Source organism: Vigna unguiculata, chromosome 7, assembly GCF_037176805.1.
Source record: "Vigna unguiculata cultivar grain cowpea cultivar isolate G323 ecotype 2 chromosome 7, ASM3717680v1, whole genome shotgun sequence".
In the NCBI taxonomy this organism is placed as follows: domain Eukaryota; kingdom Viridiplantae; phylum Streptophyta; class Magnoliopsida; order Fabales; family Fabaceae; genus Vigna; species Vigna unguiculata.
Window position 1 is genome coordinate 1,795,082 of NC_140798.1, and position 14,755 is coordinate 1,809,836.

The window sequence follows — 14,755 nt, forward strand, 5'->3', positions numbered from 1 at the left end:
AATATTAAGAAGAGAACTTTAAACTATTAAAATTTTTCATATTACATGGGATTTTTTTTGCAAATTTATTAAAAAAATTTGTAAGAAAAGATTTTTTTCTGCCATTTTTTCTAAGAATTTTAATTGGTAGGTAATTCCTTCGTGGGTAATTATTTCCTACAAAATTATAAAATTTGCAAGTATTTCCTACAAAATTTGTTGCAAAAAGTGTTTTATACAAAATATTTTACAAGAAAATTGGTAGCAATTTCTTGCAATTTTTTTTTCACAACAAAATTTGTAAGTATTTCTTAAAAAAAAATTCAAAACAAAATTGACGCAAAATATGAGTTTTTGTAGTAGTAACCTAACTCATTTTATTACTATTTTACGAAACCAGAAAGCATGGATGGATAAAGTTCAATCAGATGATCCCTCACAAGAACATAGAGTAACCAAGAGCCTTTGATTATCTTATGTTTCATTAATTAGAATTTTGGAGCATGAAGTGTTTGATGATTTGCAGAAGGTCTTGGACAACTTGTGAGGATGAATCATGAGTGAGAAAGCCATGTTCCTTGCCCTTAAATTCAATGTATTCAATGTTCTTCCCTAGTTCCTTTAACCTTGCTGCATAGTCTTTTGCCCTATCCTTCAGCAATTCATTACCACCAACTATGACTAAGATAGGATCAAGCTTCACACCTCCAAGGTTTGGACTGTTAGGGCCAAAAGGGTTTGCCAGTGGGTGATCTCTACTCTCTCCAATAGGTATCGACAACCTCCAAAATCTGCCTCAACAACACCTTCATTAGTATAATCAAAACCTTTTTTCTTTTACAATGTTTGAATTTAAAGTTTTTGTTCAATCTGTCTTAAGTCTTTCAGAAAAATTAGTGTTCTGAAAATAATAGGTTTGAACAATTCACATGATGTGTTTCGTTGAATCAGGCAAGCCTCTAAAAAGGTGGATTGTAATTCGATGAAAGTTTTTAAATGATTATATTGTTTGAGGATATGACAAGAGAATTGAATTTTAAGTGATTGTCGACATGCTAAATAATGTTGCTTTTTTTTTTTGGTGTTGTACAAATTTTCATCACTTTCTCATCGTGTACCCACTTCTATTCTATCATAGGTATTAGGTATTTTTCAAACTAAGAAAAAAGGTTGCTTTACACATGGACTATCATATTAATTCATTTTCTTTAAATAGAATTAAGCTAGAAGACAAGAAAAATCTAATGCTGTACTTAATAATATAGACAACTATTTATTTCTTTTCATTTATTTCTCCATTGCATTTAATATACGACCCATCTAACTTTTGAATATTCAACTCAAATATTTTATGACAAAGGCTTTTAAGTTTTAATTGATAATGTTTGATGTCCACCAATATAATTTGTCAATGATGATATCTTATTTTTTTCTTATATATTGATTTATTGGTAATATGATACTTTTCTTATATATCTATGAATTGAAATATTTGTTATCTATATTAGTTTCAAATGTTTAGAATGCCATTTTTTTCCACCATGCCACTTTATCTGCCTTAAACGTTGCACTAAGACGTGACATAAAGAAGTGTTATGGTTTGGGAATGACATGATTGAATTTTTTGTCCTTCAAACTATAATGAATCTTTTGATTTCCTCACATTCCAGAAACTAAAACATGATATATATTCTTATATTGTTTTAAGGTTAGACTAATACATTGTGCTTATAGGATAAGATGAAGGCTAATTAGTCTTGTTCACATTTAATAAAAAAATGTTTTATTTCAGATGATTAATGTATCGATATTACATGAAAAATTCATCCATGCATGAAAATGTAGTAGGTTGAATTTCTATAAATAATTTAAATAGGTAAATAAATTTGTAGTTAACTTTAATGCAAAATTAAAATTTGTTCATTTTAATATATTTTGCTTTCCAAACTTAAAAAACAAAGATATAATTATTTTAATTCAATTACATTAAAATTTTTTGATATATAAAATACGTTAATAATTTGAGTTGTTTATTTTATTTCATATTTTTTTATGTCAGTTGAAAAATATTTTTGAAAAATATTTTTTAGTTAAAAGAACTATATCTATAATTTAAAAATTTTGTGAATCAAAATTTAATTTCATATATAAATGAGTTTCAATTTTTTATCATCAAGAAAAAATGTATTTAACCTTAATTTAAATTATAATAAAATATAATGTAACAAACTCTAGAGGATATTATAATATTTTAATTATTGGTATTTTTGAAATATTAAAATATAGATTTACATAAATGATAAAAAAATGATTCTTTTGAAAAGTGAAGTTGAATAATGAAAATCTTGAATGAGCATAGATAAGCAGAATTTTCAACCTTTACCTGTCCAGCAAATCAAGTGTCAGCATTTGTTCCGGTGGGCCCACCTCGGACTTGGTCCGAACCACCCCACCGAAAAAGGGACCCATCAACACGTAACCTCGTACTCGAACCGGGTCCATCTCTCTCGAACCGGATCCGAGCTGAACCGCCAAGTGGTGCGCGATGTTCCCGCCAGACGAGTCGCCAAACACAAACACGCGCTCAAAGTCAACGCGGCCCGTTACCCACGCGTCCCCGCCATGCCCCTGCCTCTTCAGCCACCGCACAGCCTCCACGCAGTCCTCCACCGCCGCGGGAAGGCGGTGCTCCGGTGCCAGACGATAGTCCGGCGCCACCACAACCGCACGGAGATCCACGGCGAGACGCGCACAACATGCATGAATATGCGGCCACGCGCACGAGCCGAAGCAGAAGCCCCCACCATGGAGGAACATGAGCACGGGTAGCTTCTCCTTGCTCTCATCACCATTATCGTCGTTATCAAGTTTAGGTTTGTAGATACGGAGGTGGAGGTTAAATTTTTTGTGAAAGATGTAATCTTTGAAGAGTACGAGGTTGTTGTGTTGTTGGGTGATTGAGGGTTGTTCTTGGAACTGAATATTGGAACGAAAAACGGTGCCATCACTGAAGAGTTTGAGGAGACCCATGCAGTCTTCTACTATGTGTGGAGGAAAAGCCATAATGTTGACTAGGTTGTTTTGGTTTTGATGAGGATATAGAATGAGAGTGATGAGAGGTTTAAATACATAAACATAAGAGGCAAATAAAAGATTCACCACAAATAAATATAAAGTAATATTACATCAATTTTATTTTGATTTTTGCGTTTTCTTTTTGTTATACAATACACTGCTAAAAATTCTCATATTACATAAAAATTTTTTTGTAAATTTATTAAAAAAGTTAAAAAAAAAACTTTTTTCTGTTACTTTTTCTAAGAATTTTAATCTACATGTAATTCATTCGTGAGTAATTATTTCGTACAAAATTATAAAATTTGTAAGTATTTCTTATAAAATTTGTAGCAAAAAGTGTTTTATACAAAATATTTAAAAAAAAATTGACAGTAATGTCCTATAATTTTTTTCATAATAAAATTTATAAGTATTTTCTAAAAATAAATTTAAAAAAAAGATTGACAAAAAATATGAATTTTTTTAATAATAAAACTTTTTTAATTTACACTTAAGTTCACGGCAAAAAGACTGTATTTTAATTCTTGATAACAATATAACAATAAGAGACCATCAAAAGCAAGTAATTTAGGACATGCATGAAAGAATTTGCTTTATTTAATTTGTGTGAAATATTTGTTAACTTCACCATTAAGGAATTTTACCGAATATTTTTAACGAAATTTCTTCTCTTATTAATTACGTTTTATCTTTAATAAAAGTTAAATAAAGTAACACTTCGTATAGTATTTTATAATGCTGTGCAATTCTCAAAAGTCCCATGTTGAGACTTTTGACAACTATAATCACCTAATATGTTGATTAGGTTAAAAGAGATTTATATTCATTATCACTTTGGCAAATAAAAAAAATTCCATTTCTATATAAGTTTTTCTCGATAGAGAGAAACATATAAAAGAGAAACACGAGACGTACCTGAAAAAGAAAATTGAGTGCTGAGTTCATGTGATGACATAAGCAAGACACTTTCACTGCTTTATTATCAACTAAACCACTGTAAAATAATTTAAACCAAAATCTAAACCTAACTTTTTTTTATATTATATTAAATGTAAATCAATGTTGAGTACAGCTTCTGTCAGATTAACCCATTCAAACTGAGAAAATGATAATTATGAAAGCATATGAATTTTGAAAAGCATGTGAATAGGAAAAAAACCATAAATGGTCATTTGACACGTGAGAAAATGATGGGAAGAAAACATGATATAGAGGTGGTGATGATGCGATGGAAAAGAGAAAAGAAAATATAAAAAAGATGTAAAGTTAATGTAATAATTGAGGTGTAAAATGAATAAAATGAAAAGAAAATGTAATGAAAAGTCAAAAACATAAAAAAAGTTCATGACAGTAACGTTTCTCTTTCTCCATTTTTGTTGAACGTGGAACCGTGGCACACCAAGATGTGACATAAAGAAGTGAAAGGGGAACTACATAGCATATGTTACTGTTGCTGGGGAATGACATGTTTGAATTTTTGGTCTTTCCAACCATGATTGCTGTTTTGATTTCTCACGTTCTCGAAACTATAACATTGTATAATTTAGTTTCAGATTCTTTAAGAGATCAGAACGAGAATATTAGATATTTTGAGTAGTAAATTTTGATAATATGTTTTTATAATATAATGAGATATTTTTTAAATAATATTAAAAATAAAAAATAAAAAATAAAAAATTAAAAAATTATTTAAAAGATATTATATAAAATTATTAAAAAAAGTTGTCAAAATTTAATAATCAAAAATTATTTTTCTTTTTCCTTTTGCATAATAGGTTATATACCGAATTTTAGAGTATTTATATATCGAGATATTTTAATGCAAATATTTTATGTACCTGTAAAAAAGAAATCTGAGGTATCTTTCTGCTGTAGTCATGTGATGGCTTATACCACAATTTTGTATTATGAATAGTCTTCTACCTACCAATATGAGGGGAAAAATTATTTTCATTAGGTTATAAGTTGGAGATTAACTCTTTTAGAGTTTAGAAAACAGTAGTTTGTAGAGTGTAATGGGGGTATAGGATGAAAGTCTAATAATGGATATATTAACATTTTGATTTGTAAGACGAAGGTCGCATTTATTTATATAATGAAAATTTATCTTTAACTATTTTCTATAATGTGAGGTTTATAACATGTTTTCTATCTTTTCATGTTTGCATATATTTAGAATATGATATTAATTATTGTTTTTGTATGGTACCGAGTGATTTTAAGAATCTTTTGGTTGATCGCCTCTTTTTTTACAGTGTTTATTTAAAAAATATCACTGATGAAACTTTTAGAAGGCGGTACCTGCAAACATTCGAACTTAAATTAGTGAAGCTTTCAAATTTTTATTTGTAAGAGGATGTTTTTAGAGAGATGTCCTTTATCTTTGGTAGCTAACCTTTTTTTTACATTATCTGACTCTAGTATTGTCTTTATTACTTTCAAGACCGTTTTTATTCCTTCATCAATACCTATAAACCTCATTAATAACCTATCGTAACTGTTTTCACACTCATCATGACTTTTTATTGTTCAATCAAGCTTCTTTGACTTGTCACCCCTAATATATAAGTTAATATAATTATAACTATAAAATAAATTACATATATCTTATATATTGTTCTTTATTCTCTCAAATTAGTGGATCCATCAATAATTAAATCAAAATTAAATTTTGTAGTTATTTTTTTTAATATAAATAATCATATTGTGTCCAAAAAAATTATCTTTTATTTTATTTTGTAATCTTATTTTAATAAATCATTATAGAAAAAAATCTTTTTATTTAAGTAAAATGTATTTTCTTTAACTAATATTAATTTATCTTAATTTTAATAAAAAATTTTACAAATATAAATAATATTTGATTTTTTAAATTGAGTATACATGTCATCGTTCCGATATCTATTTAAATATTTATATATAGTTTCTATAACAGTTTTTTATTAAAATTATTAAAACACATTAGATTATATTTTTTTATAAATATTTAATTTTTATCCAATTATTATTTGATATTTTTATTTTATATTTATAAAATTATATATATACTTTTATATTTGATATCTAGAAAAAAAATATTATTTTGACATTAAATATCTAATAATATTATATCTTCTTTGTTATGATTTTTATTTAATTTTTTAAAATTACTTAATCAAAATTTGAAATAGCTTATGGATGGATACAAGTATATATATTCTCTCATATTACGCATGGATATAATGATACATATGAATTTTTATTTTGGAATGTAGATGAGGAAAAAAATTTACTTCGACAATGAGATGAGATATAATCAAATCCATACCCTCCCAATTTGTTGTCCTTACCATAACTCATATATACTAGTAATCAAACTTGATTCAAGATTGGTCGATCCATCATGACCTAACTTGAATTCGGGTTGAATTGACTCAACTTGGCTCTAATCGACTCAATTTGATCCAGCTTAAGTTGGTTTTAATTGGACTACGCTAAACCTAGTTTTAACTGGACTAGAATCCATTTGACCCTACCTCAACTCTATTGAATATGGATCACCCACACGGACTTGAGTGAATATAGGATATCCTGATAAAATTGAGATATTGTTAATACATGACATTCAGTTTCCTTTTACTTTATATATATATTATATCATTTCATTGAAGAATAAAATAATGTACACACTTCTCCTTATAAACTATCTCTTATACATTAAAATTTCTAAAATTCCCAACAATAAAATGGAAGAATTGGTGAAAGACGAGAGGTATGATTGGAAGTAAAAAGCATATTCTTAATGAAGAAAGAAAGGAGTAATGGTGTTGTGGGGGATGTCCTCCTTTAAAGAATAGAGCAAAGGAAAATGAAATCCCTGAAGAATCTCTCCTACTTGTGCAATTCTTGTTTCCTTATTGGTTTTTTGGGTAGCATAGACCTTAGCCTTTAGAACCTAGATTGACACAAACAGAATCCTAATCTTGTCGTACCCACATCATGGGTCAATATCTCCATTCCATTAGTCAACATGTTGATGTGGCTTTCCCTCATACAATGATAGTTCAATCGCCATGCACCACAAGGTTGAACAAAGGTTAGAACTTTGTGTTGTCGTATATACCCCAAGATCCTTTTCCTTTCATTTTCAATATGGATTATCTAGGAAAAGTGAAAACAACATCTTAGTGTTGATATTGGACCGACAAGGAAGGAGATAACGATGACGATGGAATCCAGTGAATGTTGGTGACCATGATTTTCTCAGAAAAAAAAAGGTCAAATTAGTTAGTAGGTGTATCTGAGTAGGAATGTCCAAATCCCCAAAGAATATTCATGCTATGTGGTGACTAAGGAATGGGGTCACCCATCATTCATCACTTCCAATAATTTGCATCACCAAATAGTAACTAATCCTTTTTTCTTTTTTTTTCATTGTATATGATGCACCATTATCTCAACACTTTGTTTTAAACTATAATCTGATTCTGGTTGGAACTGTGATTAAATTAAAACCTCATCACCAAACATTCCACTTTGATTCAGCACTTTCACTAGTTGTGTTCATACATATTCTGAGGCAAAATGTGTAACAACATATTTAAGTACAAGAGTGTTTTGTACCTGTCTATCAGAAGAATATATATCTTAGGTTGTCCTGCAGCGGCAACTTCATCATGCAATTACACACCACTTTTACATTGTGATGCAATTTTTTTAATGTGTAGTTTTGCACCAATTTAATTTTAATGGTGTGAACAATGAAGATTTTCTAGAACAAATGATGTCGTGCACTACACTTTCTCGAGGTTTGAAACAGTAAATAGAGCAGTTTTTAGTTAGAGAAAAAGCATGTTTATCCATGTTCTGAGATAGCAGTTATATTGCAAACATGGTACTTAGGATAATGATACTGTTGAAAACAGATACTGGGAGGAAATGATTTGTGGAAAAAGATTGTTTGATACCAATCTTATGGAACAAGTGTTATAATTGCAGTGCTATAGTAAAACAGCAACATTCATCAATTAGTTTCATCGTTTATCATCAAAACAAAACAAGACATTCACTCTATAATATTTGATGGGTATTTTGAAAAAAGAGTCTGGTTTTTCTGCCAAGTATTTTTATGTTGTCTGAACATTCAAAATACAGTGTTCTGATCCTTTAAAGATAATTTTAATATATTTTAAAATTTTAAAATTAATGACAATAAATATAATTTGAAGACACAAAAGATGAACAACAGAGAAAAGTCAATAGAGAATCCAAGTATTATCTAAAAGACAGAATATCAATAAAAAATGAATTTAAAGAATTGATATGACCTTTAATCAGAAATCTAAGATAATAAATTTACTATTCTTCACCCTTATAAATACTTAATTTTATATTTTTATTACTCACATTTAAGCACTTAATCACTTTAAATGTATATTTAGAACAAATCACTGTTAAACTACCAACATTTAATGATTTGGTGGAATAAAATCTCTTATACGAATAAAAACAAAAAACAAAAAACTTAGAGTTTGTTTAGACTATTAAGGTCTATTAAGGTTAATAAGTGTATTTGAGCTAATGTGCCTTTTGGAAAAATAATATCCACTTTGGAGTTTTGTTATAATTTTTCTTTAAAACAAGTTTTAAAGTATTAAATTAGAAGAATGTATTTAAATTATTATTAATCTTTAATTTTTTTATTATGTGAAACTATATAAAAGTGATCGGAACCTTTAATTATGAAAAGTTGAGATTTAGTTATTGCTAAAATTGATAAAAACTATTTAACGATAAAAAAAAAGTATGTCCTCAAACTTGTTAGTTTGTTTATTTTCAATTGGTTGTAGCTTTATTCCTGCCACAGATTATATCACTGAATACTTTTACAAACTGCTTATTTTAATTGTTTTTAAAATTTAAATTTTTCTAATTTTATTTGATAAATAACTATTAAAAGGATAAATTAGAGGGATTTGTCGTCTCACAGGTTAGCTATATTAAACATGTTAAGAATATTTAATTACAAAATATGAGCACGTGGAGATCATATAAAATTTTCCGTAAATTCGGAAAATCTCAATACAAAATTTTTATAAATGGAGCTATTTGTAATTTTTTAGGTGATTTTAAGTATCTATAGAAACTCTTGTATACCTTTTAATATCTATCCTCGATCATGGTTATACAATTTTACTAAAATTGTTTATTTTTATTCACTTTTGTCTATTATCTTTATTCTACTTTTTTTTTATGATTTCTTTTACTGATATAACCCTTTATTTTTTCATAATATTTTACTATTTATAACTCATGCACCAATTTACTATATATTAGATATCTAATTCTATTAAAATATGTTATTAGCAAAGTGTTGTTATGAAAAGTCAAAATGTGCAAGTCAAGTTATATTTGTGGTTAACAAATTATATTTTTATTATAGTTAAAATTTATACAAATTTTATTTAGTAAAAATTCAGGTTTATAATTATATGATTTTAAATAAACTTTAATTGATAATCAAAGTGTTTTTAAAGTTAAAGAATACAATTTTTTTTTCAGCATTTCTCACAATGACACCTACCATTTTCTGGGTTTGGGCTCTTGGTGGACTGTTATTTAGAACTATGGACATAACCACAACCAACTCTCACTTAATCTTTGCTATTCCCACCCTAAGTTTTTTCTTTTAAAGCACAACTTTGATGTAGATACAACTTGTTAAACATTATGCATAATATATATATATATATATATATATATATATATATATATATATATATATATAAGTTTATCATTTTTTTCCTATTTTCTTTACTAAATTAAATTATTATATTTTTATAAAATAGAGTCAATATATGACACTTTTTCATTAAATATGTGATGATATAAAGTTAGAACGTGAATACATGTCAATTAAAATATTCTTTAATATATATAAATTTGATTATTCTAAAGAGTAAATTTAAATGAGTCGTATTAAGATATAAATTTTTAAAAAATAATCTTTTATAAAATAATTTTAATCTCATATCTTAAATTTTAAACACTTCTTGATTAGTATTTTATTTTACTAATAATTTTATTTTGAACACTTAACTTAAAGAAAAAATACTTAAATAAAATTTAGTAATAACTATAAACAGGCAATGAATATAGGTGGGTGAAACTGTAATACTGGTATTCATCTCATCAATAAACAAATAATTAAATATAGGTGGGCTTATATTGTTTTCAAGCTTTACTACCACATTACTAACAATGATTGAAGTAGGAGAAACTGTATTTTCTTCATTATTTTGTTTTTGGTTATTGATTATCTTCATATGGAATGATCTCATTTGTTTGTGCAAAAGGCCTAGGATTCTCTGCTTTTATACTGTCTAAAGGAATAATGGCACAACAATAATTGGAATAATTGGACCTGTGTATTAATTTCTTTGTTCAATCTTTATATGATGTTAGTAATTGTCAATCCCTACATAGCTACCATAATTTTAGTAGTCTTTTCAATTTCCTACGAATATTAGGATTAATTTATTTTTTGTTTAGTTAGTGATTTAGTTCTTAATTTATTGGTTTGATTTATTTTGGTCTTTTTATTATTTTTTTTCAATTTGATTTTTCAATTTTTTTTAAAATATTTAATTTGGTTTTTTTGATTAAGTTTACATTAGTGTTGTGTTTGTATATGTCACGAGTTATTTTTGTGGAATTTTTATTTTTTTTAAATTTATTATTATCTTTTAAATTTTTGTAAAAAAATATAAATTGTCGCATGTCAGGCCACGATCATATCACGCATCAATTCATGAATTTTTAATTTTTTTAAAAAAACAAAAAATGTCATGTGTCAGAACTGTGACCTGACACATAGTGCTTATGTTTTTTAAGAAAAATAATAAAAAATTTAAATTCATTTTTAAAAAGAATTTTAATAAATTTAAAATTCCACAAAATAACACGTAACATGTATGATCATGGCGTTAACATCTACTGTACGAAAGAACCAAATTAAACCTATTTCAAAAATTAAACAATTTAATTGAATAAAAAAAGAATAAGATGACCAAAATAAACCAAAACTAACAAATTAGAAGACTAAATCACTAATATAAAGCCTTTATTCTTTTTGAATTAAAATTATATGTTGACTTTTTTACATCAACAATGATAGATTAGTTAAAATTTTTAACATATTTTCTTATACTTCAATATGATGTGATTAGGAATTAACTTTTTTATTTTATTTTATTAGTTTTTACATCATTCTTTTGAACATAAAAATCTATATAAGAACCTCATTATATTAAAGGAAATTATTTTTTATATTACTTCTTATATTTACATTTTATATTATTTAATATCGTGTCATTTATTTTGTTCCTTACTTGAATCTTTTATAAGTGAAGTTTAGTTTCTGATTCTATCCCTTATAGAACTATTTTTAAGGTGTCTAAGTTAAGAATTGGTTAAAAAAATGCTTCACATAAATTCTAGTAAAAATATTTGACCATTGTGAAGTCTATATTTTATTCTAGATCTCTTACAAATGTAAATATTTATTTTTTAATTGACTAGAAGAGCAACTTTTGTATAACCCACCACCCACACTCATGTAGATGTATTCACAAAGTTGGTATCAAACATAAAGGGCAATTTTTTTATGTCAATGCATCTAACAAATTCATGTGTGTATAACCACACTTTTGGTACAATTTATTATATTTGTGCACCCTCCACAACAATTTGGATTCAACCACACCTTTATAAAGTGGGTAGACCCAAGAAAATGAGAGGTAATTATAAATTATTTGGGTCTTAATTTAGTAACCTTTTAAAATAAAAGTAAAGAATCAGGAACAAAATATTTTTTTGGATATTTATTAATAATTTTAACAAAAACTAGAGGATGCAATTACATATTCTCATATACACATAGGTACATCATTGTCTTTCTAATTAGATTGTTGTTGTATTTTTCTATATGAGCATGTCTCTTACATATATGTATTATAGTGACACCCTTCTAGTCGAATCTTTGGTAAGATTTTCTATAATAACACATATCTCACATACATAACCACACCTTTGTAGTTAATTAATCTCTTTTGTATTTTCTTTACAAGTGCACACTTTAACACTTCTTGGCCCAACCACATATTTAAGGACAAAGTTTTATGTTAGTACATTTCTTTCAATTTTGTGGACACAAACCCACCTTTCTGGTTAAACCTTTCACGAGTTGGTAAAAAATTGACTACACAAGTCTTTTTTAAATATTATGTATGCAAGATATTTAAATCATTTCATATGTGAATATTTATTATAAGGTGACTTAGGGGTAAAGTTGAAAGAGAGACTAAGAGAGGTTGTTGGTTCAACTTCTCTCACTAACATTTTAGAATTATAAGATTGATTTAGTGGGTTTGAAAAGATGATGTGTTAGTTTAACTCTTCATACTAACAAAATACTAACAACTAACATTTGTTGAAAAAAAAAATTGTTCATAAAAATACTATAAAAGGTAAGGTGAACTACAAAAGCTTATACTCATACAATGATAAAATTTAGTTAACTAACTTCACATTGAAAAGATAAATCACAACTTGTTTAGAAAAAAGAATTGAACTAATTCATTTTGATGTGTTGCTTTTAAAATGCTTTTGACCTTGTGTTTGTAATTTTTTTTTATTTAACATAAAAATACAATATTAGTAAATATTTTTGTCAAAGTCCACTTGTGTCTAACAACTTCTCAACTTATCTAAAAGTTTGACTCTAGACTATCGAGCATTCATAGTTTGAGAGGGAATCTCAACATTCGAACTTTAATCACATCTAACTTTGTGTGTGCCTTAACTAGTTCATTAAAATAATTTAGTAATTTAAAAGTATTTTTCAAATTTGATATTAAACATAGAACTATACAATATAAAACTATATGCATCATTATATTCCTCCTTGAATATATACACAAGTATATACATCCCATGTTTTTCAAATAAGAAGATAAATCAAAAGAAGGAGGCAATATTCATAATGCTTAATGTTTTACATTAGTAGCAATCCACTATACTCTACTCCAAGGCAACCTCTACACTAGGATCCTCACCTGTAGTATTTCCTATTGATCACGTGTACCCATACATGATTATAACAAAAGAAGAAAACAAAAAGAAATGGAGAAGGATAAGCTAGTGGATCGTCACTTACACTCAAAAAGAGGTCATTTCCTACTCTCTCTTAGTTTAATAAACCTCCATCGATTCTCATAACTAAATATCTTATTCTATGTGAGTTGAGATATATAGTAGAGTCTAGATAATCTCCTTTAGAATCCATATTCATATATTCCTAACACAACAAAATAAAATTTTACTGATAATACATATAAGAAAAATTTCTTCTTAATTCCACTTCAAATTCAAGTTGTATCGTAGCTCTAACTAACAAAATCTATATCTATTAAAAATAGAAATTCAAAATTCAAAATAAAAAAGAAATTAACTAATACTTGATGGAGTATATATTTTTCATATATGGTTATAATTATTGAGAGATTATGATTTTATATATATGACATTAGTCTTACACATATAAGATATTTGACACCACTTTTACTCTAAAATCTTAAATCAATGGTGTTATGGAACTTTGATCTTATATAGTGTTTAACTTTGTCTATTCTATCCAATGTGTGGAATTTTTGATTCATACTTGAACTATTTCCAACGATACTTCAGTTTTTTTTTTTTAAATGTTAAATTGTAATTTGATGTTAATTTAAGATTCGTTTCACCAGATACAAGAGCTTTATAGATTTTGCACACATCTGAACCAGAAAATGTTCTTTATAATCATTATTCAAGCCTTTTAGTTTCTTATGTAGAATCTTGAACAAAATAGCCTTTGTGCAAAACTCATACACTCAAACTCATATCTTAAGCATATAATATAAACTTGAAACTTACAAATATATTATATATAGAGAGAGAGAGGACATAACAGGGAAAGTAAACCTAAGATATCTGTGTCAGAGGGTTTTGGGTGTGTGATAAAAAATTAGTAATTGAGAAGCACTACAAATTTGGGCCATAAAGAGTACATGATTGTGGTCCAGTGGCCATAAGTGAATTGAATGAACCTGGAATATTTTGATATGGGTTGTCGTGAATGGTAGTGTTTTCATTCGACTATGAAAACGTTGGTTCTGTCTGGTGTGCATGCATATGTTTGTGGAGGTGGTAGAGGCACGTAGCACAACCATATATACAATCTCAGCTAACTGGGACCTATCATGGGTTTGCTTAATCAACCTTCTCTCATTTTCTTTTACACCTTCAGTTCCATCATTAGATATGGTAAAAAAAGATCCATGACTAGATGAACATAAAGATAAACCCTAGTTAAAGTATACCTAAGAAGAAGAAAAGAAAATATACACGTGGAAATGCAGAGTTTGGTGTTTGAGAATGATTGGAAAGAGAAGGGGTCCATGAAAAGCACGTTACAATGATTGCATGGCTACGTAGCACACATCTTTTGGAAAGAAAGACATATTGGAAATGCTCTCCCCCACTGAGTTTTGGCACGAATCACCCATCACTGCTGCAGCGTGGCAATCAAACAAAAGTGTGAGAAAAGACACTATCGATCCTCGTTCATTCTCCATCATCTCTTGCGTTGTTGTGTTGCATGCATGGTGCCAAATAGAGG

The 14,755-nt window shown here is 27.5% G+C and overlaps 1 protein-coding gene across 1 annotated transcript; it reads right to left on the reverse strand.

The window, feature by feature from the left end:
• Positions 1–292: 292 nt before the first annotated feature.
• Positions 293–3,064, reverse strand: LOC114192235 (strigolactones hydrolase CXE15-like). Its single transcript, XM_085675848.1, has 2 exons — positions 2,363–3,064; positions 293–770 (listed from the first exon to the last, which is right to left on the reverse strand). Exons 1-2 carry the CDS (start codon positions 3,040–3,042, stop codon positions 464–466), a joined length of 987 nt encoding a protein of 328 aa, XP_085531974.1. The 5' UTR covers positions 3,043–3,064; the 3' UTR covers positions 293–463.
• Between the last annotated feature and the right edge of the window lie 11,691 nt (positions 3,065–14,755).

Bases quoted from the DNA above. Each gene is read 5' to 3' on its own strand.
- LOC114192235 (XM_085675848.1), bottom strand. From the start codon at position 3,042: ATGGCTTTTCCTCCACACATAGTAGAAGACTGCATGGGTCTCCTCAAA. The intron at 771-2,362 runs GTAAAGGTTGAA...TTGTTGAGGCAG, and splicing joins ACACTTGATTTGCTGGACAG to ATTTTGGAGGTTGTCGATAC.